The sequence below is a fragment of the Papio anubis genome, chromosome 1, assembly GCF_008728515.1.
Source record: "Papio anubis isolate 15944 chromosome 1, Panubis1.0, whole genome shotgun sequence".
Classification (NCBI taxonomy): Eukaryota; Metazoa; Chordata; class Mammalia; order Primates; family Cercopithecidae; genus Papio; species Papio anubis.
Window position 1 is genome coordinate 98,018,372 of NC_044976.1, and position 27,168 is coordinate 98,045,539.

The 27,168-nt window shown below is 36.4% G+C and overlaps 1 protein-coding gene across 1 annotated transcript in view; it reads left to right on the top strand.

The window, feature by feature from the left end:
- The window catches only part of PLPPR4 (phospholipid phosphatase related 4), a 45,487-nt gene extending 36,928 nt beyond the window's left edge, over nt 1-8,559 (top strand). The window contains exons 5-7 of the mRNA XM_003892246.5: nt 344-401; nt 1,183-1,356; nt 4,663-8,559. Coding sequence (XP_003892295.1) covers nt 344-401; nt 1,183-1,356; nt 4,663-5,988 — 1,558 coding nt within the window. The 3' untranslated portion in view covers nt 5,989-8,559. The remainder of the gene's footprint in view (nt 1-343; nt 402-1,182; nt 1,357-4,662) is intronic.
- The last annotated feature ends 18,609 nt before the right edge of the window (nt 8,560-27,168 follow it).

Consider the following 27,168-nt stretch of genomic DNA (forward strand, 5'->3'; position numbering starts at 1 on the left):
GTTACTTTGAACTGGTATAACTCTTACACCAAAGAACAATGATGTTTTCCAATCCATTTCTACTTTCAACCATCGTTCTAGTGATGTAATGAAGTGGCCCCTTGCCAAGCTAGCAGTTCTTTATACTGGAAAGTACATCACTATTATTTGTTAATATTAATGGTGACTAGCAGTATTTACTTTATCACTAAGGTCTTTCACCAGAAAGCTGAACAGAAGGTAAAATTATTGCTTATTGTCTTGTGATTTTAAGTTGAACGTTCTAACCACTCAGTGTCTTTGAGATTATTGCTAACAGTGTATCTGAACTACAAGGCATAATTTGACTATCTTCTTTTGGCAGAAAGTCCTTCCCTTCTCAACATGCAACCCTTGCTGCCTTTGCAGCTGTGTATGTTTCGGTGAGTAACTGGTTCTTTTTGTTGAGTTGTGTTCTGCAGAAAATCTGAGCAATGAATGTTGTCTCCAGGTGACTAATTAGATGATATACCCATGTAATAACAGAATGGTAAATTTAGTACTGCAGCCTTAAAATACAATGGCATCCAAAGCAGAAATCAAATGCTACTATAAAAAATAGTACAGTAAAGGAATTTTTCTACACAGTTATAATAATATTTATTTATTCTGGTATCCCTTTAATATTATACTTCATGGAAGGATATTGTGAATTATAGGAATGTTACAAAACTTGAAAGAATCACAATAAGTACCCACAAAGACATACAACGTGCACACACATACACACACACAAACACACGCACACACATATGCTACTTTAGTATTTCTGTAACAAAAAGTTTTAGGTCAGTATAAATTTGGAAATGTTGTACAATGAATAGTCATTTTATCTAATTTATACAATAGTCCGTGAAGTCTTTCCTGAGAAAAATGAACGAAATTATATGACAAGTAACATGGAGACTAAACAGTTAAATGGCTAACTCTACTGGTTTGGTATTTTTCCAACCTTCATATAATTAAATGAGAGATCTGTTATTTATTTGGTGAATTTCATCATGCATATCTCTTCTTGGCAGGTACAGAACATAGCCATAGGAAGGGGGAATGAAACAGTAAAACTGAAGTCAGTTGTATCAGACTTTTAACTTTTTATTTGATTATAATTTACTAATAAAATGGCCTTTCTAACATACTTAACCCACTTCTTCCATTTTTAAGATGTACTTCAATTCCACATTAACGGATTCCTCTAAGCTTCTGAAACCTCTCTTGGTCTTCACATTTATCATCTGTGGAATAATCTGCGGGCTAACACGGATAACTCAGTATAAGAACCATCCAGTTGATGTCTATTGTGGCTTTTTAATAGGAGGAGGAATTGCACTGTACTTGGTAAATAATTTACTATTATCTTATAAACCAAAGTTTAAAATGGAAAACATGCAGAGAATATTTTGCACTATAATAACTTCCTTGCAATATATTTTAAATTTACAAGGAAATGGCCACATCTCCATTCTATGCCAAAACACATATCCCACTTTCAACAAAATCATTTATTGAACTCTTACTATGAGCCAAAAATTGTAATTTTAAAAAGATTTTTGAATTTTGTCTTTATGCCCACCAAACAGGAGGTGGGCAGGGACTACTATTGATAGTATAATTATAATGTTACAGATGAGGAAAGTGATTATTGCCAAAAGTAAGGTTAGTGGAAACAAAAATTTAGTTAAAGGTTATATAACTTTCCCAATACCACAAATTTAGCACCTGAATGTTACTGTGATACAATTAGTATTGACTTCTTTAACACTACTCTTTTTTCAAGAGTGGTCTTCCTCTAAGGGAAATATCCTCAGCATAAGGAAAGTGAGATTGTCCATTTCATTTTGTCATGCATGCATGCATTCATGCATTTTACATTTATTCAATATCTAATCTGTGCCAGGGATTGTATTGAACATGAAAACACTGAGAAATAAGATGTATTTTTTAGAAGTTTACAATGTAAAGATTAACATAAATATAAATGGTTACAACATGTTCAATGATATAACAGGGTATGAACAAAGTATTTTGGGAATAGCAAACTGCCTAAGGACGTTAGAAAACACGTCACAAAAGTGATGTGTGTGTGTGTTGCTGTTGTTGTTGTTGTTTTTAATGAGAGTTCCATGGGGTAAAGAAAGGAGGGAGGACATTCAAGAAGAAGAAACTACATATGCAAAGAGACAGGCATCTGAAAAAGCAAGTGGAAGTGGAAGGTGGGGGAACAAGAGGAAGGAGACATAATGGCCAGGTTTCCAGCATTGAACACTGGATCGATGATGACTTCATTAGCAGACCAGGTAAATGACAGATGAAGCAGATTTGTAGGGGTAAAGGGAGTTGAGGGGATCAATTGAATCAATAACCAGTTGAGTAGTTGCTTCTGGAGTTCAAAAAAGCAATTAGTACTGGAGAAGGATATTATTTAATGGAAGTACCATTGTAGTTACTACGGGTATATAAAATTGCCAGGTCATAAAAATAAAAGGGAGCCAGGGAATACCAATAAACAAGTGACAAGCAGAAGAAAAGGCAATAATGAAAGAAACTGAGAAGAGCTGACAGAAATAAAAATAAATTATCTGTAGCTACAGTTCTCAGTCATGTGGTCTTAGTGCCCTTGGAAAGGTATTACAAGAAAATGATTACCGAAATACAGGTAAAGGACTGAAGTGTGCTATAATTTTATACGTTTTTTTTAAATTTTCATAAACTAGCATAGTCAAGATTGTCACTTTAAAAGTTATTCTTACTCACATGCATTCTTCAGTGCAGGAGAAAGGGATCAAATTAAAGTTAGTGTGCCAGAAATTGTGCATAAGCCTGGGTTGCCTATAGGAGTGTTGGCAATGTGCATTGCAGAAGAAATAAAGAAGATTGGAAATGCCACTCTCTAGTTTATGTATCGCTTTTTGCATGTGTGTCATTTCATGATGTCCTGGAATTAGTGTGGGATTTATAGCCCAAAGGATTTGATTATGAATCCAGATTTTCCTCCACTTAGCCAAGTCACACAGCTTCTCAGAAGCCTGTTTCTTCACCTACAAAATAAAGATACTAACTCTCTGTCCCATGTCATAACAAGAATTAAACAACTACAGTTATGTATCACATAATGATATTTTGGTCAACCATGGACCACATATATAATACCACGATGATCCCATAAGATTAAAGTACTGAATTTTTTCTATATGTTTTCTATATTTAGATATGCAAGTGCTTACCATTGTGTTACAATTCCCTAGAGTATTCAGTATAGTAACATACTGTAGGATTTTGCAGCCTAGGAGCAGTAGGCTATACCATAGACCCTAGGTGTGTGGTAAGCTATACCATCTAGATTTGTGTAGGTGAACTTTATGATGTTCACACAATGACAAAATCATCTGTCAATGCATTTCTTACAATGTATCCCTGTCATTAAGCGACACATGGCTGTACTTGTATGGAGAGCTTATAGTTTAGTGGAGGATTTTCCCCAACTTACAAATTTAAGTACAATTATTAATAGAATTCATGTAGGGATTGCTCATTCTGGTGAGAGCATAGAAAGATACTTAGAAGAAGGAATTAAACTACTCGAAGAGGCAGGAGCTTGACTTTATTTCATTTCTGTCTGCACTCTTGCCCTAAAATTGGAAAATTTTCAGTTCTAAGCCAATGTTTTGTTCATTGTTAAGCATTCTATAAAATGTTAAATCAATTTTTTTTTGTTTTGACTTGAAAAGTAGACAGTGGTTACCTCCTTTTGAAATTAGCATGCAAAATGCAAATCGGTGTCTGCTGCTTGATTTTATCTCTAAACCAAGTATCTCAAAAACTGAAAGTCCAGCAGGGATTAAATCTTCTATGTACCAAAAGGGTAATGATTTTGAGGCTGAACTTTAGGCTTTTTCCAAATTTTGCTTCCCAAATCTAAAAAAAAAAAAAAGATACACTGTGTATGAAGAAAAAATTAAATAAAATCTGGCTCAAATTTAGTGCAATGGTACTAAATTGATCAAAGAGTATTTCCCAATTTATGACCAAGTTTAAATCAGGAAAGAATCTAGGTGCCCCAGTCTGGTGATGGTTTTTGCCCTCTCTTCCAAGAGCACCCTGCACAATGCCGAACACACAAGGCTGTACTCTGTGTGGGTAGCAATAATACATGTCTCTGACCTTATTTCAAAACCAGATATCATGTTTTATGAATGATATATTGTTCTATATTTTGTACACCTCTTCTGCTTTCCATCATATGATTGAAAATGGAAGGTAAAATAAATCATTTAAGCCATTTGAGATGTCACTCAACAAGAAGTTCCTAAATCTGGAGATATGAATTCCTTTGAAAAGCAGGAAAAAAAGTCCTTATTTCTCTCTTGTCTGCTTTTTCTTCTGAAAAAATACACAAGATAAGATTGACAAAAACATCCAATAGGATGGAGAAAAGAATGGGGTTCACATTGCTGAGCAATTCATGCAGTGATTTATGATATAACTATTTCCCTGCAAAAATATAGTTTTCATGTTTCATTATTTGTATTAGTCAATGGTGTGTAAGAAGCATATACCTATGTATGTACTTCAGTGGGTATTCTAAGGAAATCCTCGTGACAGTCTTCTAGTGCATGATATTTATTGCTTTTTCTCAAACACTAGGGCTTATATGCTGTGGGGAATTTCCTGCCCAGTGATGAGAGTATGTTTCAGCACAGAGACGCCCTCAGGTCTCTGACAGACCTCAATCAAGATCCCAACCGAGTTTTATCTGCTAAAAATGGTAGCAGCAGTGATGGAATTGCTCATACGGAAGGCATCCTCAACCGAAACCACAGAGATGCCAGCTCGTTGACAAACCTCAAAAGAGCAAATGCTGATGTGGAAATCATTACTCCACGGAGCCCCATGGGGAAAGAGAACATGGTTACCTTCAGCAATACCTTGCCGCGAGCCAATACCCCATCTGTAGAAGACCCTGTCAGAAGAAATGCGAGCATTCACGCCTCTATGGATTCCGCTCGATCAAAGCAGCTCCTCACCCAGTGGAAGAATAAGAATGAAAGTCGAAAGTTGTCCTTGCAAGTTATAGAGCCTGAGCCTGGACAGTCACCACCCAGATCCATAGAAATGAGATCAAGCTCAGAGCCTTCGAGGGTAGGGGTGAATGGAGACCACCACGGTCCTGGCAACCAGTACCTCAAGATCCAGCCTGGCGCCGTCCCCGGATGTAACAACAGCATGCCTGGAGGGCCAAGAGTGTCCATTCAGTCCCGTCCTGGGTCCTCACAATTGGTGCACATCCCTGAGGAGACTCAGGAAAACATAAGCACCTCCCCCAAAAGCAGCTCTGCTCGGGCCAAGTGGTTAAAAGCTGCTGAGAAGACTGTGGCCTGTAACAGAAGCAACAGCCAGCCCCGAATCATGCAAGTCATAGCCATGTCCAAGCAGCAGGGTGTCCTCCAAAGCAGCCCCAAGAACACTGAAGGCAGCACGGTCTCCTGCACTGGCTCCATCCGCTATAAAACCTTGACAGACCATGAGCCCAGTGGGATAGTGAGGGTTGAGGCTCACCCAGAGAACAACAGGCCCATCATACAGATCCCGTCCACTGAAGGTGAAGGCAGTGGCTCCTGGAAGTGGAAAGCTCCTGAAAAAGGCAGCCTTCGCCAAACTTACGAGCTCAACGATCTCAACAGGGACTCAGAAAGCTGTGAGTCTCTGAAAGACAGCTTTGGTTCTGGAGATCGCAAGAGAAGCAACATTGATAGCAATGAGCATCACCACCACGGAATTACCACCATCCGCGTCACCCCAGTAGAGGGCAGCGAAATTGGCTCAGAGACGCTGTCCATTTCTTCTTCCCGCGACTCCACCCTGCGGAGAAAGGGCAACATCATTCTAATCCCTGAAAGAAGCAACAGCCCTGAAAACACTAGAAATATCTTCTACAAAGGAACCTCCCCCACACGGGCTTATAAGGATTGAGTGATGTCCATTCCATCATTTGGGCTACTCCCAAAAGACCATTTGTCGATTCTACCTGTGCTCTGTTCCAGCGAATTGGGAAGTCTCACCAAGCTAGATTGTCTACCATCAGCCCAGAACTCTGTAACTTTTCAGAACCGCTATACTCAAACTTGTAGATCTCACATCAAGGAGAGGGAAAAGCACAATGCGAGAACCTAACTAACGTGATGGTGTGAAGAGTTTTCTTAAGACGTGTCGTCAAAGTTAAAAGGTTTTGCAGAAAGCAGTATCAAAAGAAAGTGGTTTTCTTCAAATGTATACTATTTTACTTCCTGAATGTGCCAACTTTGGGGATTTTTCTTTATAGTGAGCTGTGGGAACCCAGAACACACACGTTTTCCCTACAGCAGAGGCCATGCAGTATTATATATTCATTTTGCAGAATCTGCACCTACAGCTCAATACGGTTGGTGCTGATTATTATAGTACATATACCATGTAAACTCTCAAACTCTATTTAGCTGTGAAATAGTGGTGTGCAATTCCTTGTTAAAGAAATGCTACTTTATTAAGAAGATGCTGGCTGCTTTGTGTTAGAATAGGACACCCCGCAGCTTCTCTGTAGTGGCTCTGTCACAGTCAAAAAAAGAAAAGGTTTTTGTGCGTTTCTTCAAAATTCTGCTTTCTTCAACATCAAAAATTGTGTAGGAATATTTTCAGTGAAAGGGAATAACTAGTACTTTTCTGCATAGTTTTTCTGCTGCTTCCTTTTTATTTAAGTATAGGTACTGCTAATGAATCTGTTTTCTTAGTGAGTAAATTTGCATAATTTTATAAATATATTATTTTAGAGAATTTTTTGAAATTGTTGTGATCATATTTTGCTTTCTATGGCTTCTCCTTAACTTAATTTTTTGATGTTATAGATACATTCTCCTACTTTAAAAGCAAAAATAACAATTGACATTCCTTGAGCAAAATATACTGCTGTGAATTTGCAAACAAGAAATCTGAGCCAAAACTTGACATTGTGGGTTACATTGCCAGAAATGTTGGTCAAGTTTGCCCTTAGATGTCTACAACTAGCTGGCATAGGTTGCCATCTTAACAAGTAATCTAAAAGTCCCTTTTCATTCTACATTATTAACTTTTTTTTTCTATATCCTGCTGACCAGTAAATTAGAGCCACACTGGTTAAGTTCGACCCTTGTCTCTAAAACATTTTTGTTAATTGGACACCAAGAGGAAGAATCTGAAAAAAAAAATGCATATTGGTAAGTCAAAGTAGCTCACGGTATAAATTAAGAGTGACTTCAAAATATCTGAATACGCGCAGTTTTAGTTTAATATGCAAACAACCATTTTTGCTACCTATCCTGAATCAAGCCTTGAGCCTAAATCAAAGGAAACCAATACCATTGATAATAAGAAGATAAAAACAAAATATTTTGGAGTGTTTTCCAACTTAAAGTATGAAGACATATTCAGTTCTTGGAACTTAGTATTAAACCTTTTTAACGCCATTTCATAAGAATTCTGATATATACTTGATGATTGCCAAGGGGATGAGAGGAAACCACAGAGATGGTTGATCTAATCTTAGCTCACTTTCCAATAATAGAAGGAGTTGTTTACAGATGAATAGTATCACATCATTATCAATTTCTACATGAAAAGGGCAGAGCTTTCTAGAAAAACCAACCTTCTAAGGCATTAGGAATTTAGCTGAAACCAGCAGAATTGAAATCTCTGGCAATAAAACATGGACTCGACTATATCCCTTCTGGCAATTTCCTTCTCAGAGAGGGGAGTGGGAATAAAATGTTGCCTTCCCCACTTCTCACCACCACCACCATCATGATGCTTCTACTGGCTTTTGCCAGTTTGTAGAGGGAAAGGTGGGTTGGTTTTAGTGCTCCGAAGAACAAAAACAAACAAACAAAAACCCCTGCTACAGCATTTCAGGTGCAGTATGATATTTCCTAATCTTTCCTATTTCTTAACAAAAGATTTTAAAGTACTTCTCTAGTCATTGAAGTTTTTTTTTTCTTTACATAAATATTGATATATTCTTTTTCTACTCAAAGTGCCAAAGGCTACAGTTTTTAATGACTTAACAAATTGTACCACATTGTTAAGGACATGTAATGACAGACACTAGAACTCAGACCTCTGCATGTATATTTGATAACATGTCTTTTGTAAAAAAAAAATTACAAAAAAAATTTGTTTACATTCCACTGGTACCTTAATTTAAAATAAATCAGACTAACAGGTGGTATCTCTTCTTAGTGTTCTATTTATCTTATTTGCTAATGGGAGCACTTCTTCCTTTGTTAGGCTGTGCTTTACTGATAAAACCAAGTATTGAATAAAGAGAGTTAATTATCTTTTTAAAGTAAATAAAATTATGAAAATATATATAGTATATATAAAGTATTGTGTTTAATAAAATGTTATGCAATGTTTTCCAAACTGATAAAGTTTGTAAAGTGCTATAAATGTATTTTGTTAAGTACAGATAAAAGCTATTGTGTGAGTATATTGTGCTAAAATCATAGAAATAAAGATTAGATTTCTTCATCAAAATTGGAATATTTTTGTTTTTACTTCAGAGTCTGAATAGATGATAGCTTGGCTTGTAAGAAAATAACTGAGGAAATAAGAATAAATCAGAATTGATTAAATTCATAATCAATGAATTTAATACATAAACATAAATGTAATACATCATCAATATTTAGGAATGGGTTACAACTAAGAAAGAAAAGTTTCTCAATCTATGACATGTTTTCTTATTGTTTAGAATTTTATTTTACGCTTATTGAAGGCAGTTTTTTATACTTTAAACGTATTTTTGCATATCAATGTTACAGTGTATAAAAAAGAAAATATGAAGGACTTGACTAAGAATAGTTGATGTACTTAGTTTCCCAAACAGTAGCGCCCTTTATGCCATCATGGCCATTGGCGCTGCAGCTTTTCTTAAAAGAATGCTTCACCATTAACTCCACGATATTCTTCCGAGCCATTAAGACTCATTATATGAATTTTACTGCTGATGATTTGTACATCTAACTAGAAGGTATTAGCACAAGTTTTTAGACCATAACCAGAACTTAGGATTTACTCAAATGGTCCTAAGGAGTTTGTTGAGTGATATGTGAAGTTACAAATGTCCAGTAATGCCACCAAGTTCATGTAGCTGTCCAATTGCAACCAAGCTCATACATACCAGGCAACAACATCACAATCGCTACCTGGCCAACAGCCAATGTAAGATACTGTTGATTGTAGGAAACATCCTGGTTTTAGAGAAGTTAACATGTGAAAAAAAAATGTGTATCTTATATAATGGGTGAAATACAGTTTCTCTAGGTCTTTAAATTAAACTTCTCTAGGTCTTGATTTTTTCATTTCTAAAATGGGGACATTCAGCCATATTTCCCTTTCTAAAGGATGTCCTAAAGTTCTCAATTTCTATGGATTATCATTATGTATTTTATCCAATGAGCAAAAACTGGTAAGAAAATAGGAAATAACTTAATGATCTAAAATAAGTAACTATTTAGTATTGCCATCTTTGACTACAAGGTTAATAGAAGCAAGCCAACTGGGGTTGCTGAAAGCCTACATCAACCATTTCACCACATAACATATCAAAACAGGTGGCCTGTATACGTATATCCCTGGTCCTAGTACCTTTCTTATGAGGCAACAGGTGAGTAGATTCTTGGTTATTATATACTTAGGAAGCTATCATTAAGGGCCCTATTATTTCTGTCTTTTATAGGTCAAGTCTTTACTTTATGTCTATGAGTAATTTCATATTACAGTTCAAAGGGAATATGAACATGTATGCGTGATTCAGAGAGTAATTTAATTAAAATAATATGAATAAAAAATAAAAATGAATTAAGATGATTTAATCTAAATTTAATCTAAACAAAAACAACAACCATGACTTGGAAAATTGGCAAAGGCCTTTTTGTGACTGGATATTTCATTTCCTCTGCTTAAATATGTTTCTGACTTTATTCTGTAAAAAGATTCTAAGATGCTCTAGGATCAGATGTTCCCATTTGAAGAAAGCATATATTTCAGTAACAGTATATAGATCGCAAGTAAGATCTATTAATAGAAGATCCCCATTGATGATGCTTTCAAGTTGAAAGAATATTTAGATGAGCCATTTGATATAGAAGTGACTTTTATTTCACTGTCCAAACAATTGTTAGCCAAAGAAAGTTCCTAATTTTGTGTATTTGTGCACCACAGTTAATGACAAGTAAAACTATAACTCTGCCACCAATTCTACTTAAGAAACTTGAATGCCCTTTTCATCTCCTTTACTCCCCTACCTTAAGATTCTGTCATTGCCTATAAGAAAAATGTATCTAAATTCTAAAGTTACATTTTTAAAATGGTACAACTGACCATTAGATGAATGAGTTTAAAGAAGAGAAAATATGAAAATTGCATTTGTATAAAATCTCATTTTCTATTTATCACCTTTTATGCCTGGCTACTTCCTTTTAAGAGTGAAAGAAAGGAAGTCAAGGATAAGCCTCTTTGTCGTTAAAAAGATGATATAAGGCCAGGCATGGTGGCTCACACCTGTAATCCCAGCACTTTGGGAGGCCAAGGCAGGCAGATCTCCAGAGGTCAGGAGTTCAAGACCAGCCTGGCCAATGTGGCGAAACCCCATCTCTACTAAAAATGCAAAAATTAGCTGGGCATGGTGCCAGGCACCTGTAATCCCAGCTACTCAGGAGGCTGAGGTAGAAGAATCCCTTGAACCTGGGAGGCAGAGGTTGTAGTGAGCAGAAATCATGCCACTGCACTCCAGCTTGGGCGACAGAATGTGACTCTGTCTCAAAAAAAAAAAAACAAAAACAAAACAAAAAAACAAAAAAAAAGAAGAAGAAGAAAAGAAAAAAAGATGATATAGCAGTGACATCCATCATTTCTAATCCACTCGATTGACCCCAACTAGATCCAGTTTAACTTTTCCTTTCATGAATCGTGCTTTTAAGGTCAAATCTAGAATATGAAAATAATTCTCAAAACTCAACAGTAGAAAAAAAACAGAGTAAATAAAAAACAGTAAAAAGGTAAAATAAAAATGGACAAAAATATGTACAGAAGTTTCACCAAAAAAGCATGTACAGATGGCAAATAAACACATGAATAGATATTCTGCATCATTAGCCATTTGGAAAATGCCAATCACAAGCACAATGAAATATCACTAGTCATCTATGAGAATGATTAACATTAAAAATAGTAATAATATCAAATACTGGTAATAATGTGGAAAAACTGAATTGCTCATATACTGCTGGTGGGGATGTAAAAGGTACAACCACTCTGAAAAACAGATTTATAATATTTAAAAAACTAAGCATACACTTAACCATACAACCCAGCAATTGTACTCTTGGGCATTTATCTGACAGAAATGAAAACTTATCTGCCCACAACAAAAATGGTACATATATATTCATAGTTTCTTTATTACTAATAGCCAAAAACTAGGAATAACTCAGGTGTCCTTCAATGGGTGAATGATTAAACAAACTATTATATAGTCACATCATGGAATATTATTCAGCAATAAAAAGAAATGAACTATTGATAACCCCACCAACTTGATTGAATCTCCAGGGAATTATATGGAATGAAAAATCAACACCAAATAGTTATGCAATGTGTGAATTATCTCATGCAATAAACAGTATAGATACAAGCAATCTGTATTTGAAGAGGTGGATTTTCATCTTTAATACACGGTTTTCAAGGTTGTTCTAATTGCCACAATTTCCAAGCATAAGTAGGATAGGAGTAGGAGGGAGGAAGTCAAGGATAAGTAGTTTTACCTTTAAGAAGATGCCATAACTGGTATCGATTATTTATGATCTACCTAACTGGCCCAAACTATTAGATTGGTGCAAAAGTAATTATTAGGTTGGTCCCATTGAAAGTAATGGCAACAACCATGATTGCTTTTTCTTTTTTTTTTTTTTTTTTTTTTGAGACGGAGTTTCGCTCTATCGCCCAGGCTGGAGTGCAGTGGCCAGATCTCAGCTCACTACAAGCTCTGCCTCCCGGGTTCACGCCATTCTCCTGCCTCAGCCTCCCAAGTAGCTGGGAGTACACGCGCCCGCCACCTTGCCCGGCTAGTTTTTTTTTTGTACTTTTTAGTAGAGACGGGGTTTCACCATATTAACCAGGATGGTCTCGATCTCCTGACCTCGTGATCCGCCCGTCTCGGCCTCCCAAAGTGCTGGGATTACAGGCTTGAGCCACCGCGCCCGGCCGACTGATTGCTTTTTCACCAACCTAATAGATCACCTTTCTGCAAGAGAGGCTGAAGAATGTACTCTGTAGCTGGGAGGCCCTGGGCCCAGCTAAAATTGTGCATGTCTCTTTTCTAAGTAGGTAGAAGAGGATGAGAATAATTCCTGGGGACTAATGATCAGTCTCTGTCATACCAGCTTCAAAACACTTCACAATCTAACCTACAAATTCATATAGTCTACTACTTCTCCAGGAAAACCTGTTTGATAGATAGATACGTAGATAGATGGTAGATAGATAGATAGATATATACAGAGTTTATTTTTAGCTCCCTTTCTGAAAAGTCTTCACTCCTCCTTTTAAAAATCCCCTTTGGTCTTCAAACTTAAATCTCAATCTTCGTCTATACAATTTTAGAGCTGGAAGGAAACTGAAGGGTTTTACTCAGTCATGCAACTGGTAGGTGTCAGGGAGGCACTGAGAACAGGGAACAGCTGTGTTCTGTTAACTTTTTCATTCCTCAAGATTAGCACATCATCCCACCACACAGGTTGGACATTCATTAAACATTTTTAAATGAATGAATCAAATAATTCATCTTCTGACATCACTAGAGTCAGTACATTTTTTAAAAGGGCTAACTTCATCTCTCCTTTTTGAAACTATTTAAAGATCCTTGATCTGTATGGCCAATGCATTTACTTAATCATACAGTTTGTATGATTAATCAATCTGATAAATGAGACATTGAATATTTACTACACACTAAACTATAAGTTCTTTATAAGCAGTTCTAGCACAACAGATGTTTAACAGATATAGAATAATTGAATGAGTACAGTGTGCTCTATCTACTGTGAATAAAAAATAAATAAAATAAGTAAATGAGACTTATTTGGAAGAGAAAGGAATGGTTGTCCATTTGAGTGTGCCCTGAAGTTCCAGTTTCTCAAAAGTCCACTCTGAGACCCTGAAGCCAAACTTATGCTATTTATGTTTTTATCTTTTTTCTTATTTGAAGCATGTTTAAAACGTGTTGACATAGTATAAGCCAGATTTCTTGGAACAAGCTGTTTTCTCACAATACATATGACCTAGCAACAGTTGTTTGTTCAGATGTTCCCACCTCCACAGTAATCTTTGTGGAGGCAAGTGCTAATAAAGTATACCTACTTATTCCAACATTTAAAAAACAAAAACAAAAAAACAGAAAACCCTCTATAGTCAAGCATGCAAGGTTTTTTTCTTAATTCAAAATCAAATAATAGACCAGGACCTACAGTGATTTCTTTGTACCTGGCATATCCACTGCTCTCTTCTTGCTACTCAGTGCGCCACTCGAATATCACAATATTTTTCAGAATTCTAGAGTAGTGAGAGTCTTTGAGGTCAGACTGACAAGTATTCAAATTTCAGCACCACCTACTGTGTGCCTCAGTTTTCTTACCAGTACAATCAGTATAATAATTTAGGGTTGTTACGGGGATTAAATGACTAAATATAGGTACAATATTTAAAATATTGTGTGACATTTAGTAAGCAGCACATAAATGTTCTTCCTTATTTTTATTATTTGGAAGTGTTCTGTGGCTTCTCTATCTCCAGTCCTCACTTCTCCCTAGAATTCTAGATTCAAATATGTAACTCCCTACTTCATTGATATCTTTACTTAAATGTCTATAACTACCTCATATTTAACATTTTCAAAATACACTTCCTGATATCTACTCCCAAACTTGTTTCTTTCTGTTAGTAATGTCTAACTGTCCACCCTCCCACCACAGCTGCTAAAGAAAAATTCTAAACTCTATCCTTAATCCATTCTTTTCTCTCACCATTCACTCTCAAACTAAGTCTTATCAGCACTTCCTCCAAAATATAACCCAACTGTGATCGCTTTTTCCTAGCCACAAAAAAATAGGATCTACTTTGGGTATTTGGGTACGAGAATAGCACTCACAGATATTTGGCATTTAGGCAAAAAGGTTGGCAAAAATGTTCTCTTCTTCCAGATTTTTTTCCAAAAAAATCATGGAGAAATATTTGCTGTGATTCATGAAACAGTGAGTGGTTAAAGAGGGGGAGGAGTGATCAAATGTCAAAAAAAAAAAAGAAGAAGAAGAACCCAAACCATCCCCCCGAAAAAAAACTGTAAGGAAACTTCATATTTTAGCATGTTATTGACATGTTTTAAACGCTTTTAGAATAGAAAGTGGCATTAGAGTTCCTACAGTGGGTAGTTATTCTGGGGAAACAAATGGAATCATCAGAGAAATGCAAATTAAAACCACAATTAGCTATCACCTCACATCTATTAGAATGGCTATTATCAAAAAGTGAAAAGATCACAAATGTTGGCAAGAAAAGGAAACCATTGCACACTGCGTGAATGTAAAGTAGTATACCCGTTATGGAAAACAATATAGAAGTTCCTCAGACAACTAAAACTAGAATTACCATAGAATCCAGCAATCCCACATATGGATATACATCCAAAGAAATTGAAATTTGTATGTTGAAAAAATATCTACGTTCCCATGTTCATTGTGGCGTTATTCACAATAGTCAAGATATGAAAGCAACTTAAGTGCCTGCCCGTGGATCAATGGATAAAGAAAATGTAGCATATACACGTGATGGCATACTGTACAGCTTTTAAAAAAAGCAGGAAATTCTTCATTTAGAACACCCTGGATGAACATAGAGTACATTAAGTTAAGTGAAATCAGGCAGGTACAAAAATACACATTCTTTATCTTCTCACTTATATGTGGAACCCAAAGAAGTCAAACTCACAGAAGCAGAGATGGATACCAGAAGTGGGGGTAAGAGGGTGGAAAAATGAGATATGTGAGGCAAAGGATAGAAAACTTCAGTTAGACAAGAGAAATAAGTGTTAGTGATCTATTGCACACCATGGTGACCATAGTTAATTGTAATATATTTTATGTCTCAAAATTGCTTAAAAGAGTAGATTTTAAGTGTTCTCACCACAAAAAAATAGTAAGGTGAGATAATGAATATGCTAATTCACTTTAATTATTCTACAATGTCTACATATATCAAATATCACATTGTACTCCATAAATATATACAATTGTTTTTGTCAATTAAAAGTAAATAAAAACTAAAATATTTACAGAGTATCTCCTACGCGCTAAATACTGTTCTCTGTTTTTGAGGTGTAGCATGGGAAAAAAAGTTTCTTATTTCATACTGCTTAGGAAGTGCTGGAAAGTATGCTTTAACAAATGAGAGAGTAAATGAGAAAGAAGATATAGGCTCCAAAACACAATTCTAACACACACAAATACTGAAGGGCAGTCTCAGGAGCCTAGTTGTAACCAGGTGCGGAAATCAACTAGTCCAAATTGGAGGAGGAGGCTGGAGGGTGGATGGTGAGATGTCATTAGAAAGAGAATTCAGCTGAGTGCATCTGAAATGTTTGAGCATCTGGAAGAAATATTGTTAGAAATTTGACAGATCTCAGAGCATTTTGCAAAAAATTACCAATTAGACCTTTAAAGAAAAACTAAGAAAATAAAAAAGGCAACTATTAAAACTTTTGGACCAAAAAAAAATTAAACAGTAGATTTGTACATGCTTGACTCCACAGCAAATAAAATTTACATAATAATATACATACATGAGCACCAACCATTGCCTTAATATAAATTTTTGCAACAGGAAGGTCGTTGGTGACTGTGATGAGGAAAGTGCTAGGGGACTTGCAGGAGGGAAGAGCCTGATTGGAGTGGGTTCAGGAACAAATAGGAGAGGAACTGGAGACACCAAATGTAGGCAATGCTTTCAAAAAGTTTCAGCAAACATTTATCTCAGCATCATTAAAGATTTTTATTTTTGTGCAAGTTGGAATTAATACTTCCAAAAATGCTGAAACTATACATTATAGGAAAAAACATATGTAAATTTATGTTTACATGTTATTTAAAAGTTGATCCAGTCTGGGCACAGTAGCTCATGCCTGTAATCTCACTACTTTGGGAGGTCGAGGAAGGAGGATCACTTGAAGCTAGGAGTTCAAGACCAGCCTGGCTAACATAGTGAGCCCCCGTCTCTACTAAAAATTAAAAAAATAAAAGTACCTACCTGTAGTCTCAGCTGCTCAGGAGGCTGAGGTGAGAGGATCACTCGAGCCCAGGAGGTAGCGGTTATAGTGAGCTGAGATTGTGCCACTGCACTTCAGCATGGGAGACAGAGAAAGACCCTGTCTCAGAAAAAAAAAAAAAAAAAAAGATTAATCCAGTTAAGAACTTTCACTACACACCCCTCTTCCATCATCAAATTTTGAATATCTCAATTTTAAGACTTCAACTGAAGGATATATACCAACTAAGTGAAAGGAAAGGTCTTAATCTACACTTATCTATAAATAGAAATTGTTTATGCAGTCAGCTTTCCTTGTCCAGGCCAAACGTTCTAGTCAAGTTTCTCCACCTTGCTGAATCTAAATGCTAAATAACGGCTATGACAGAGAAGGAGGTGCTTCACTAGCTAAGCAAATCATTTTCTGCTAAGCAAATCAAAATGGTAAAGCATTACAGATGACAGGCTATTTTCTCTCTTCAAATTGATGTTGAGTGCATATAATCATGCACAGTCTTGGGGATTCTTTCATTATTAAGATTAATCATGACATCAGCATTTTTAAAAGCTGTTTTTCTTTAAATAGCCATGAAAGTTAGCCTCAGTGATAGGACTAGCCTCTTCCAGATACTTCTAATGAACACCTAGCAATCAGCAGGCAATCATGTTACTCCTTGAACTACTGAGAAAGTAACTGCACAATATGACATGTCAAGAGCCCTCACCCATGTATCAGTGGCAGGTGGAGTGTCATTCTGCTGAGATAAACCCAGGAGCAAGCAAAAGTGATATTCCCACAATTCCCCCGGCCCTCTGGATCTCTTCTCCCTTTACTTCCCTTAATAAAACACTTTTACCTGAAGTCTTGACCTGTTTTCTTTTGTGATCTTTTAGGTAATGTTGTCCCCTTTCAGTCTAAGCCCCTAGTGGAGTTAAAGGCATGCCCCCAAATTCATGTAGCTGGGTGTGATCCTAATTTCCACAAACTCCATTACTCAGGTCCTGGATGCTGCAGCTGTTGAAACGAGCCAATATTTTCCTGATACCCCCATCGTGTCTGCTCTATTTTTGAACTTTCTACCTCTTTCTACAGCCTATTTCCCCAATTAGATAATCCAATACCTGGGTTCCAGCTCTTGGATTAGAGCTGAATGAAATCTCCAGGAATTCCTTGTGGCATTAGTCTTGTCAATCCTATCCTGTAGATAGGATAAGATCCTTCAACATTATCCTCTAGAAGCTACAAACGTGACTGTGCTTTCCATACTTTCTATTCTAGCTTCACAGTCTTTCCTCTCCACTGAAGGAAGTCCAGTATTGCTGCTAGCATGCTGCACAAATGAATCATATATTCTAATCCTGCCAGAAGAAAATACAATAATTGCAGTAATTCTGGAGTTCCGATCTGATAAACAGTAGCAACTTTCAAAACAAGTGAAATGGCATCTCAATTCCATCAGATCTGGTGATCTTTGGAATTTATTTAAAAAATGCCAGAACCTAGCTTAAGGTTTGCTATTTTGTTGTTGTTGTTGTTGTTGTTCTTTCAAAAGTAGTGATTAAGAGTGAACATCCACCATGTTTTCATTTCAGTTCTGTCACTTTCTACTTTGTACTAAGCCTCTCAATTTCCTTGTTTGTAAAGTAAGACCCAAACTACCATGTGCCTAGATAATTGCCGGGAATAAAGGAAAGCGTTAGGGAAGGGCCCTCAATCTCATAGAGAATAGCAAAGAGTAGCAAGACTCCAAAAGAGAAGACTAAGCAAACAAATTGACTTGTGACAATTGCACACATCCCAAGAGTAGACAAGACACACTGGATCAGAGAACAATTTATTACTCACATCACAGCAAACATCAGGAGCATCAAATAGTAGCACAAATTTCCCCAGGTCCTGTGAGGTGAAACAGTGGGTCCAGATGGTGATTACGGCTGGGGAACCCAAGACTAAGAGTTCAGCACAATTTGTAGCAAGAAGTAAACAAGCCATTTTCCCTCCAGCAGGGAGCAAGCAGGACCTAGGTATTCATGTTTTAGTCACCTCAAACTGCTTGAGACCCTACATGAAAAATTAAGTAAATGGTTCTTGATCAGAGGACACTTAGGTCTTGCAGTTAAACATACTCAACAAAGACAAACATAGGCTATAGGGGAACCACAACAGACTGTCTTGTTAACAGTAAGCTTAATGAGCCTTTGATATGGCTATTTTAAACAGCACCCTGGCACATTTGTGATACTTTCACTATGTAATAATTAAGCAAAGTGATCTTTCAGGAAATTAGTCTTTTCTAACTCTATACATTTAAAATTAATTGGATTTGTCATTTGTGGGACATATTGTATACACGTTTGTAGCTATATTTTAAAATCAGATGATAACTCCAGATTAGAGGCAATCTTGTAGAGTGAATAAGGGCTTGAGATATAGTCACCAGATTTGGATTCAAGTCCCAGGTCTGCCACTTCCCTGCAGTGTAAATCTTAAGCAATTATCCTTTGATCTCTCTGAACTTCCATTTCTGCCTCTGCAAAATAAAATTTTAAAAATATCAGTCCAAAAACACGAGCTCACAAAGATTTTTGAGACTCGGATTGATGGTACATCTACAATTTCTTTTAAAATTATAAAAGATTAGTAAATACCATAAGTATAAACTAGCAAATAAATTTAGGGTTTGCTTAAAATTCATAATTTAACTTCCTCGTTATACATAGCTGAAGGTGTAATAAATGAGATGTGATGTATTCAAGTAAATCATTTCAGTGAATGGTGCAAGTATATCTGTGGATTGGCAATGCTCAATTATTTCCACCTGTGATTCGGCAGGCCGCCACCAGGAGATGGTAGCACTATTTGTGTTCTATTATTAGAATGCAATGTTTAGCTCCAATACTTCAGCATAGCAATTTAAATTATAATGAATAAGTTACTTAATATATATTAAAATCAATAGATTGCTCAAATATTAAATATATGCATTTATACGATAACATAAAGAAAATTTCATGTAGAGGAGGATTTTAAGAAATGTAAAACCCAAACATAAAGCAGCTTGGTTTATTTAAACTAATTTTAGTCACCAGATAAATCAACACTTAGGGGAAAAGGTAGTGTAGACTCTATTTTCTGCACCTGGGAGGAGGTGCTTTCCCAGTCCTTTGTAGCTGCTGCTGCCACCTAGATATGAAACTGGAGTGGGTCCCTTCCTCTCCTTCCTTTAAAGCAATGGGGCTCAGGGCGCACAAAGGGCTCCAACATAGTTGTTTGAAGTGTATTGCAAGTGTTGTTATTTCTGTTGCTTTTGCTGTTGCAAGCTTGCTCAGTGCTGTGACAAGACAGAAACCAGATATTATCTGCTTTGTGCTCGTGCAGAACTCTAGTACCAGCTCAGCATGTACCTGCAGTAAGTAGTAGGGTACTTGAGTCCTCAGAGTAATCTCACAAAAATCTTATTATTTTTCCCACCTTACAGATCAGCAAACTGATGAGCTGAAAGATTGAGAACCGAGATTTTAATCCATTTTATGAGATTTTAATCAATTTCTATCTTTGTTAATCAATGGGCACCAAGAGCATGGCTGGAATGTATGTATTCATCCTGGCCCAGAACTGCAACGTACCCAAGAAGTCACCATTGTATCTCAGTTCTGTTCATGTTGCTTCAGTCCACTTCCACACATGCTTTGACAGATCTTACAGCATAATCACTGAACTGTTTCATTACCAAGTCAGAGAGAATTCTTTCAGCTTTGTGGTCTGGGTTGCTAGAAATATATAAATACATGCCATGGGGGTTTGTGCATGTGTGTGCATAAACTTTAAGGGAAAATATACACCTGTAAGTATGTTAGCTGAAGCTCCTAAGTAGTGGCTGTATGAATATTTTATGTTTCCTCCTGGCCGTTGCTTCTGTAACCTGTTTCTAAAGTGATAAAAAGAGAGAGAGAGAGAATGCAAGAGAGGCCAGTTTCCATAGGAACACATGTAACAACGGAAAAACCTGTTAGTCTAGAAGACTACCTCCAGGTAAGCTGAACTCACACCACCAGTACTATGAGCAACACATGTACCCAATTTAATTGCATTTCAAAACGTCCTCTCTAAAAACTTCCCATGGGTAGTATTCACAAATGTTTTCAAAGTATAGAAACAGGATCTATCTGACCTCTAAAAATAAAAATATTTTAAATGAGAAAATGAATTACAATTTTTTATTTGTATTGGTACTATTTGAGTATAAGAAAAAAGGGCAGCATACAACATAAATACTCTAGGAGAAAATTAAGGCAATGCAAAGTAATTACTTTTTCTTAATTATTGGCTTTGTAGTACATCTAACTGCCAAACATGTTAGCTACTTGAGAGAGAGCCTGAAGAGTCAAAAAATAATAAGCAATAAGTAACATAGAACATTTATAAATTTACAAGATGAATTGCTATGAAAGAATTTGATTTAGATAAAAGTTGGTAACTTACAAATAACTTCCTATAAACAACATAAGAAAGCAAGATTAATCTGTACTATATTTTAAGAGCCCAGAGAAAAAAATCCCATTTTAGAAAAATATGTAATTCTCCAGAACATCTGCATACAGCTTTCAAAGAGGAGTTTAGGTATTACCATTTTAACAGCAGATAAGTTCTCGAAACTTTAGTATTACCTTCGAATTCTTTCCTTTTTCTCTTCATGTCCAACTTCTGATAAAACTCTGCATCTTGTCAATTCTCTTCCTTCCCCGTGACCTCATAGCACTCTTTTCCCCAAATGCTCTAGGTCCCCACACTGTAGGCTTACGATGCTCAGAAGCAGACCCACCTTGGCTTTTTTGCATTTCCTTACCCACACTCCAAGCCTTAGTGGAGGGAGAAGGTTCTCATATATTTGTTAGACAGATCTGATTAATTTTTTTTTTACAATATCATGTGAATGACTGATGGGGAGGTCAATGTGTTACACTTCACAGGGTGATCTACATTTAAAAGAGATATTTAAATTAAAAAATTAATTTGCTGGTGTGAATCCTTTGGAAATTGAGGAAATTTTTAGCAAATAAGTGAATAAATGAATACTCAAAGGAAGAATTAATTTATGATGTTAGAATTTCAGCAGCAACTCAACTATAAACCCCAATAATCTCCTACTTTCTATAATTTGGGCCACTATCCCCTTTACATATAGTCCTCAACTCTGCAACAAAATTTTGGAAACTTAGAAGCAATCTGATTTGTTCTTTATCACCTCTTCCCACAATGCTGAATTTATAGCACTGGGTACCTTTAAAAATAGAGATAAAGGTAGGGCTTAAAATCAGAACATGTTTAAGAATCAGCAAGAGCTACCACATGACCTTCTCACTGTTCCTTTCCCACTTCTACAGAAGACTTCAACTTTGTCCTTGAGACTATAAGACAGAGGCTTATTTGAGAGGGTAAGAGGTCCATCCCTGGGAAGCACTCATCACAGATAGGAACAGAAATCCTTATTAAAATCTCAAAGTTACTCACCTAGGAGAATTTGACTGGCACAAGAGAAAAGTGCTAAAGGGATTGATATCAACCCAGCCAGATTAACCAGATGGGGTATCAGTGAATCAAGAAAATATAATAGTCCCAGGCATGCATGCATGCACCCATTAATAGAACTTTAAAGTATATAAAGCAAAAATTTAAAAATCCACATTCAAAGGTGGATATTTTAACACCCTTCTCTTTGTAATTGATAGGTAGAAAAATATTAGTAAGCACACAGAAGTTTTGAATAACATTGCCAAAACTTGACCTAATTAATGACAGCCTGGATAAAGAATGGATAAAGAAAATGTGCTACAGATACACCATGGAATACTATGCAGCCATAAAAAGAAAATGAGATCATGTCCTTTGCTGGGACATGAATGGACCTGGAAGCCATTATCCTCAGTAAACTTATGAAGGAACAAAAAACAAAACACTGCATGTTCTCACTTATAAGTGGGAGGTGAACAATGATAACACTTGGACACAGGGAGGGGAACAACACACAATGGGGCCTGTCAGAGGGTGGGATGTGGGGAGGGAGAACATTAGAAAAAATAGCTAATGCATGTTGGGCTTAATACCTAGGTGATGTGTTGCTAGGTGCAGCAAGCCACCATGACACACATTTACCTATGCAACAAAACCTGCACATCCTGCACATGTACCCAGGAACTTAAAATTTAAATATATATATATATTTAACTGGGTCCAGTGGCTGACACCTGTAATCCCAGCCCTTTGGGAGGCCGAGGCGGCTGGATCACCTGAGATCAGGAGTGAAAGAATAAAACTCTTTTAGAGATGGGGTACCCACCCCATCTCTACTAAAAATACAAAAAGCATCTGGGCCAGGTGTGGTGGCGTGTACCTGTAATCCCAGCTACTCAGGAGGCTGAGGCATGAGGATTGCTTGAACCCAGGAGGCGGAGGTTGCAGGGAGTTGAGATCACACCACTGCACTCCAACTCGGGCAACAAGAGCAAAACTCCATCTCAAAAAAAAAGTAATGTTTAGCCCCAATAGCTCACTACAACCTCTGCCTCCCTGGTTCAAACCATTCTCCTGCCTCAGCCTCCAGAGTAGCTGGGATTACAGGTGCCGCCACTACACCCAGCTATTTTTTTTTTTTTTTTTTTTTTGTATTTTCAGTAGAAATGGGGTTTCACCATGTTGGTCAGGCTGGTTTCAAACTCTTGACTTCGTGATCCACCCATGTCAGCCTCCCAAAGTGCCGGGAGCCACCACACCTGGCCTTATTTATTTATACATCCATACATACATACAACTGCAGAATATGTATTCTTTTTATGTGCACAATGAAATACTAAGATGGACCATCTGCTGGGCCATAAAACAAGTCTTGTTAACTTTAACAGGATTGGATTCACATGTTTTCATACCATAACTGGATTTTTTTAAAAATTCAATAAGATATCTGGAACATCCCCAAATATTTGGAAATTAATCAGCTTCCTTCTAAATAACTTTGGAACGAAAAGGCAATCACTAAAGTATTAGAAAATATTTCTTATTAAATGATAATGAAGATACATACAACATACCAAAACTAGCAGGATGCAGCTAAAGAAATACTCTTGCTATACTTAGAAGGAAATTTATAGTTTTAAATGTCCATATTTAAAAAGAAAAATGCAAAGCCAATGATCTAAAGCAAGGCACTGTGCTAGACAGTAGAAATACAGTTGTAACTAAAACAAAATCCCTGTCTTAGTGAATAGAGCCTGGTGCAATGGTTGTCATGTGTTGGCATGAATAATCATCACCAGGAGTATTTATTAAAATGCAGAATTATTAAAGTGTAGACCAGATTACAATTTTCCCCTATGAAGCAATCACTGTTTTGGAGATACTCTTCACAATGAAAAGATCCATGTGACTAATAAACATATGAAGTAGTCCTCAATTTCATTACATATTAGGAAAGTGCTAATTAGAAACCACAATGAGAATTCACTACACACTCACAAGAATAACTAATGAAAAGAACAAAAAATGCTAACTGTTGCAAACATGTGAAACAACTACAACTCTCATCCTGTCGATGAGAGTTTAAATTGGTATATAACCACTTTGGAGATCTGTTTGGCAGTATCTGCTAAAGCCAAATATGTGCATTCCTCATGACTCAGCAACTCACTTCCTTAGTATCTACTCTATAGAAGTACTTACATATTGATCAAAAATGGTCAGAGCAACAACAATGTTGAGAGCAGTGCTGTTTGTAAGAGCCAAAATGAAAACTACATTAATGTCTGTCAACAGAACAGATAAATGAATTGAAACATTCACACAATTAAATGCTATACAATAAATACGGGGAGGAAACTACAAATAAATGCAAAAGGTAGATAAATACCATAAAGATAATGAGTAAGAGAAGCAGCATCCATAAAAGAGTATATAGAAAATATTTCTATTCAGACTAATTTCAAAAATAGGCAAAGTTATTCCATGATGGTAGAAGTTGGAATAATGTTTAACCTTAGGAAGTGTGAGTAGTGACTGGTAAGGAACCTGAGGGTAACTTTGGGATGTTGACAATGTCCCATTCCTTGACTTGGGTGCTATTTACATGAGAGATGATATGGTTTGACTGTGTCCACACTCAAATCTCATCTTGAATTGTACTTCCCATAATCCCCACATGCCCTGGGAGGGACCCAGTGGGAGGTAATTGAATCCTGCAACAGTTTCCCCCAGGCTGTTCTCGTGATAGTGAGTGAGTTCTCATAAGATCTGATGGTTTTATAAGCGTCTGGCATTTGCCCTGCTTGCACTCATTCTCTCTCCTGCTGCCCTGTGAAGAGGTACCTTCTGCCATGATTGTAAGTCTCCTGAGGTCCCCCCGAGCCATGCAGAACTGTGAATCAACTAAACCTCTTTCCTTTATAAATTACTCAGTCTTGGTTATTTCTTCATAGGAGCATGCGAATGGACTACTACAAGTGGGTTCACTTGGTGAAAATTTACTGGGCTGTCCACATAGAAATTGTCATATATAATATTAAAATTTTAAATAAAGGCAGAAGAAATATTCCCCCTTAATTTTATTTGACTCATAAAAGTCATCAGCAAAGTATTTCATTGTCAGGATTTCTTATTCCTAAAATTGCCAACTACTGTTCTTTATCTCATTACATTTAGCTAAAATCACTTGTACTGCTTTGTTAGTTCTCATACTTAGTATGTACAATTTGGGTGTTTGGATAAATGAAAGGCCATTAACACTCTCAAAATCAAATAATAAGGTCAATTTTTCATGAAGAGAATTATTTTTGAGGTTAGTGATTTACTATGTAATCCCCCTGCAGTTGTGTAAACCTCTTTGAGTCAGGGTAGTGTAGTCTACAGCTCCCTAACTGTAATGAAAGCTACCTGAGCTATTTCCCTTTGGGAATGAAATGCATTGCTTTCTGCAACTGAGCGGGCCTATAGTGAGTCATAATCTTCATTTTTGGAGCTATCTGATATAATTAATATGAATTTTTAAAACTAATCATTTTCCTTTTCATTTAGTAGACATATGGGAAAGCAATCCGTGTTTTTTGCCAGCCAAATTTTGAGAAGCTTTTAATTTAGCAAGAGAATATTCATAGAAACATGAATTATCTTATGCTCCCTAGTATACTATAAACTTCCTTTGTTGTTCGAGTAAAAAAAAATTCAGTTACTCATATTGGTTTATGTAAGGTTAAATTATAAGGTGCCTTTGACTTTAGGGTATAACTCATATTAATTTACTAAATAAAGGATAGTGACTCTAACATTCTTCATGCAATTCCATTTTATAGCAGTGAATACCTACAAATGAGAAAAATCCATTCATAAAATCATTTATCAACAGAACACTTGCTTTCTTTTGTTCTGCCTTTAAAAAATTAAAGCATGTTTTAAAAGTGAAAACTAAATCCCATTCCCACCAGAATTAGCTATAATTCCTTCTGCAGTCTTACCAGAGAGTCACAATCATTAACTTGGGAATGAATACATTACTGCACCAAACATGCCAACTAAAAATATCTAGACAATTATTTGTCAAAGGATTTTATCACTTTGATGGTCATCCATTAACATTCTTGACCTGTTCCTCAATTTCACCCACTGAATTCAACTCCCATGTTTGTGTGGTGGTAGCTGTAGAAGGGGTAGATATGGGTCAAGATAGCCAAATCAAAATGATCTGGACATTGCATCTGAGGTAGGTCTAATACTGGGGGTATATAGAGAGAGTGACAATTGCTTGCCTTAACACATAGTGTTAAGCGTACTTAACACTCTCAAAGTGTATTGGAGTTTTATATTTATCCAGTTTTCTTAAAATAACCAATTTCGTGACAGCATCTTAAAATGAGAGCATGCCTAGCTTCATTACAGTTGCACAAATTTACATTAGTGGATATAATTGTAAACTGTTTTTCCTTCTGTTATTATCCCTTGAAAAAGATTCTATTTTGCATTTTTTTAATAATTATGAGGCATTGTGTGTTTTATTGGTTTCTATTCATAATACATCTTTACTTACACTTTTATGGTTTCTGAATTGATTGCTGTTTTGGTTTCTATGGTAACTCTGCCAGTTGCCTACCTATAAATAGATATTTTATAATAACAGGCTTATCAGAGTTCAATTTTTGAGAACCCTTCTGCAATAAGAAGGAAAATTGCTAGAAAAATAACATATGAATCAAGGTTTATGGAAGCAGATCTCTTGTACCTATCATAGTGTAAAAATAGAAGAGTCAAATTGAAAATTCATGTAGATGCATGCTGGCAAGCATATGGTGAAAAGAAAGGAATACTCAACCATTTAAAAAGAAAAATGTAAAATTGGGATACACTTTTACATTTGGCCTCCATTTAAAAATTCATGCTATCTTTTATTTTATTTTATTTTTTATTTTATTTATTTATTTTTTTTTTTTTGAGACGGAGTCTCGCTGTGTCTCCCAGGCTGGAGTGCAGTGGCGTGATCTCGGCTCACTGCAAGCTCCGCCTCCCGGGTTCACGCCATTCTCCCGCCTCAGCCTCCCAAGTAGCTGAGACTACAGGCGCCCGCCACCACGCCCGGCTAGTTTTTTGTATTTTTAGTAGAGACGGGGTTTCACCATGTTAGCCAGGATAGTCTCGATCTCCTGACCTCGTGATCCACCCGCCTCGGCCTCCCAAAGTGCTGGGATTACAGGCTTGAGTCACCGCGCCCGGCCATCATGCTATCTTTTAAAATAACATTTATTAACTACACACAA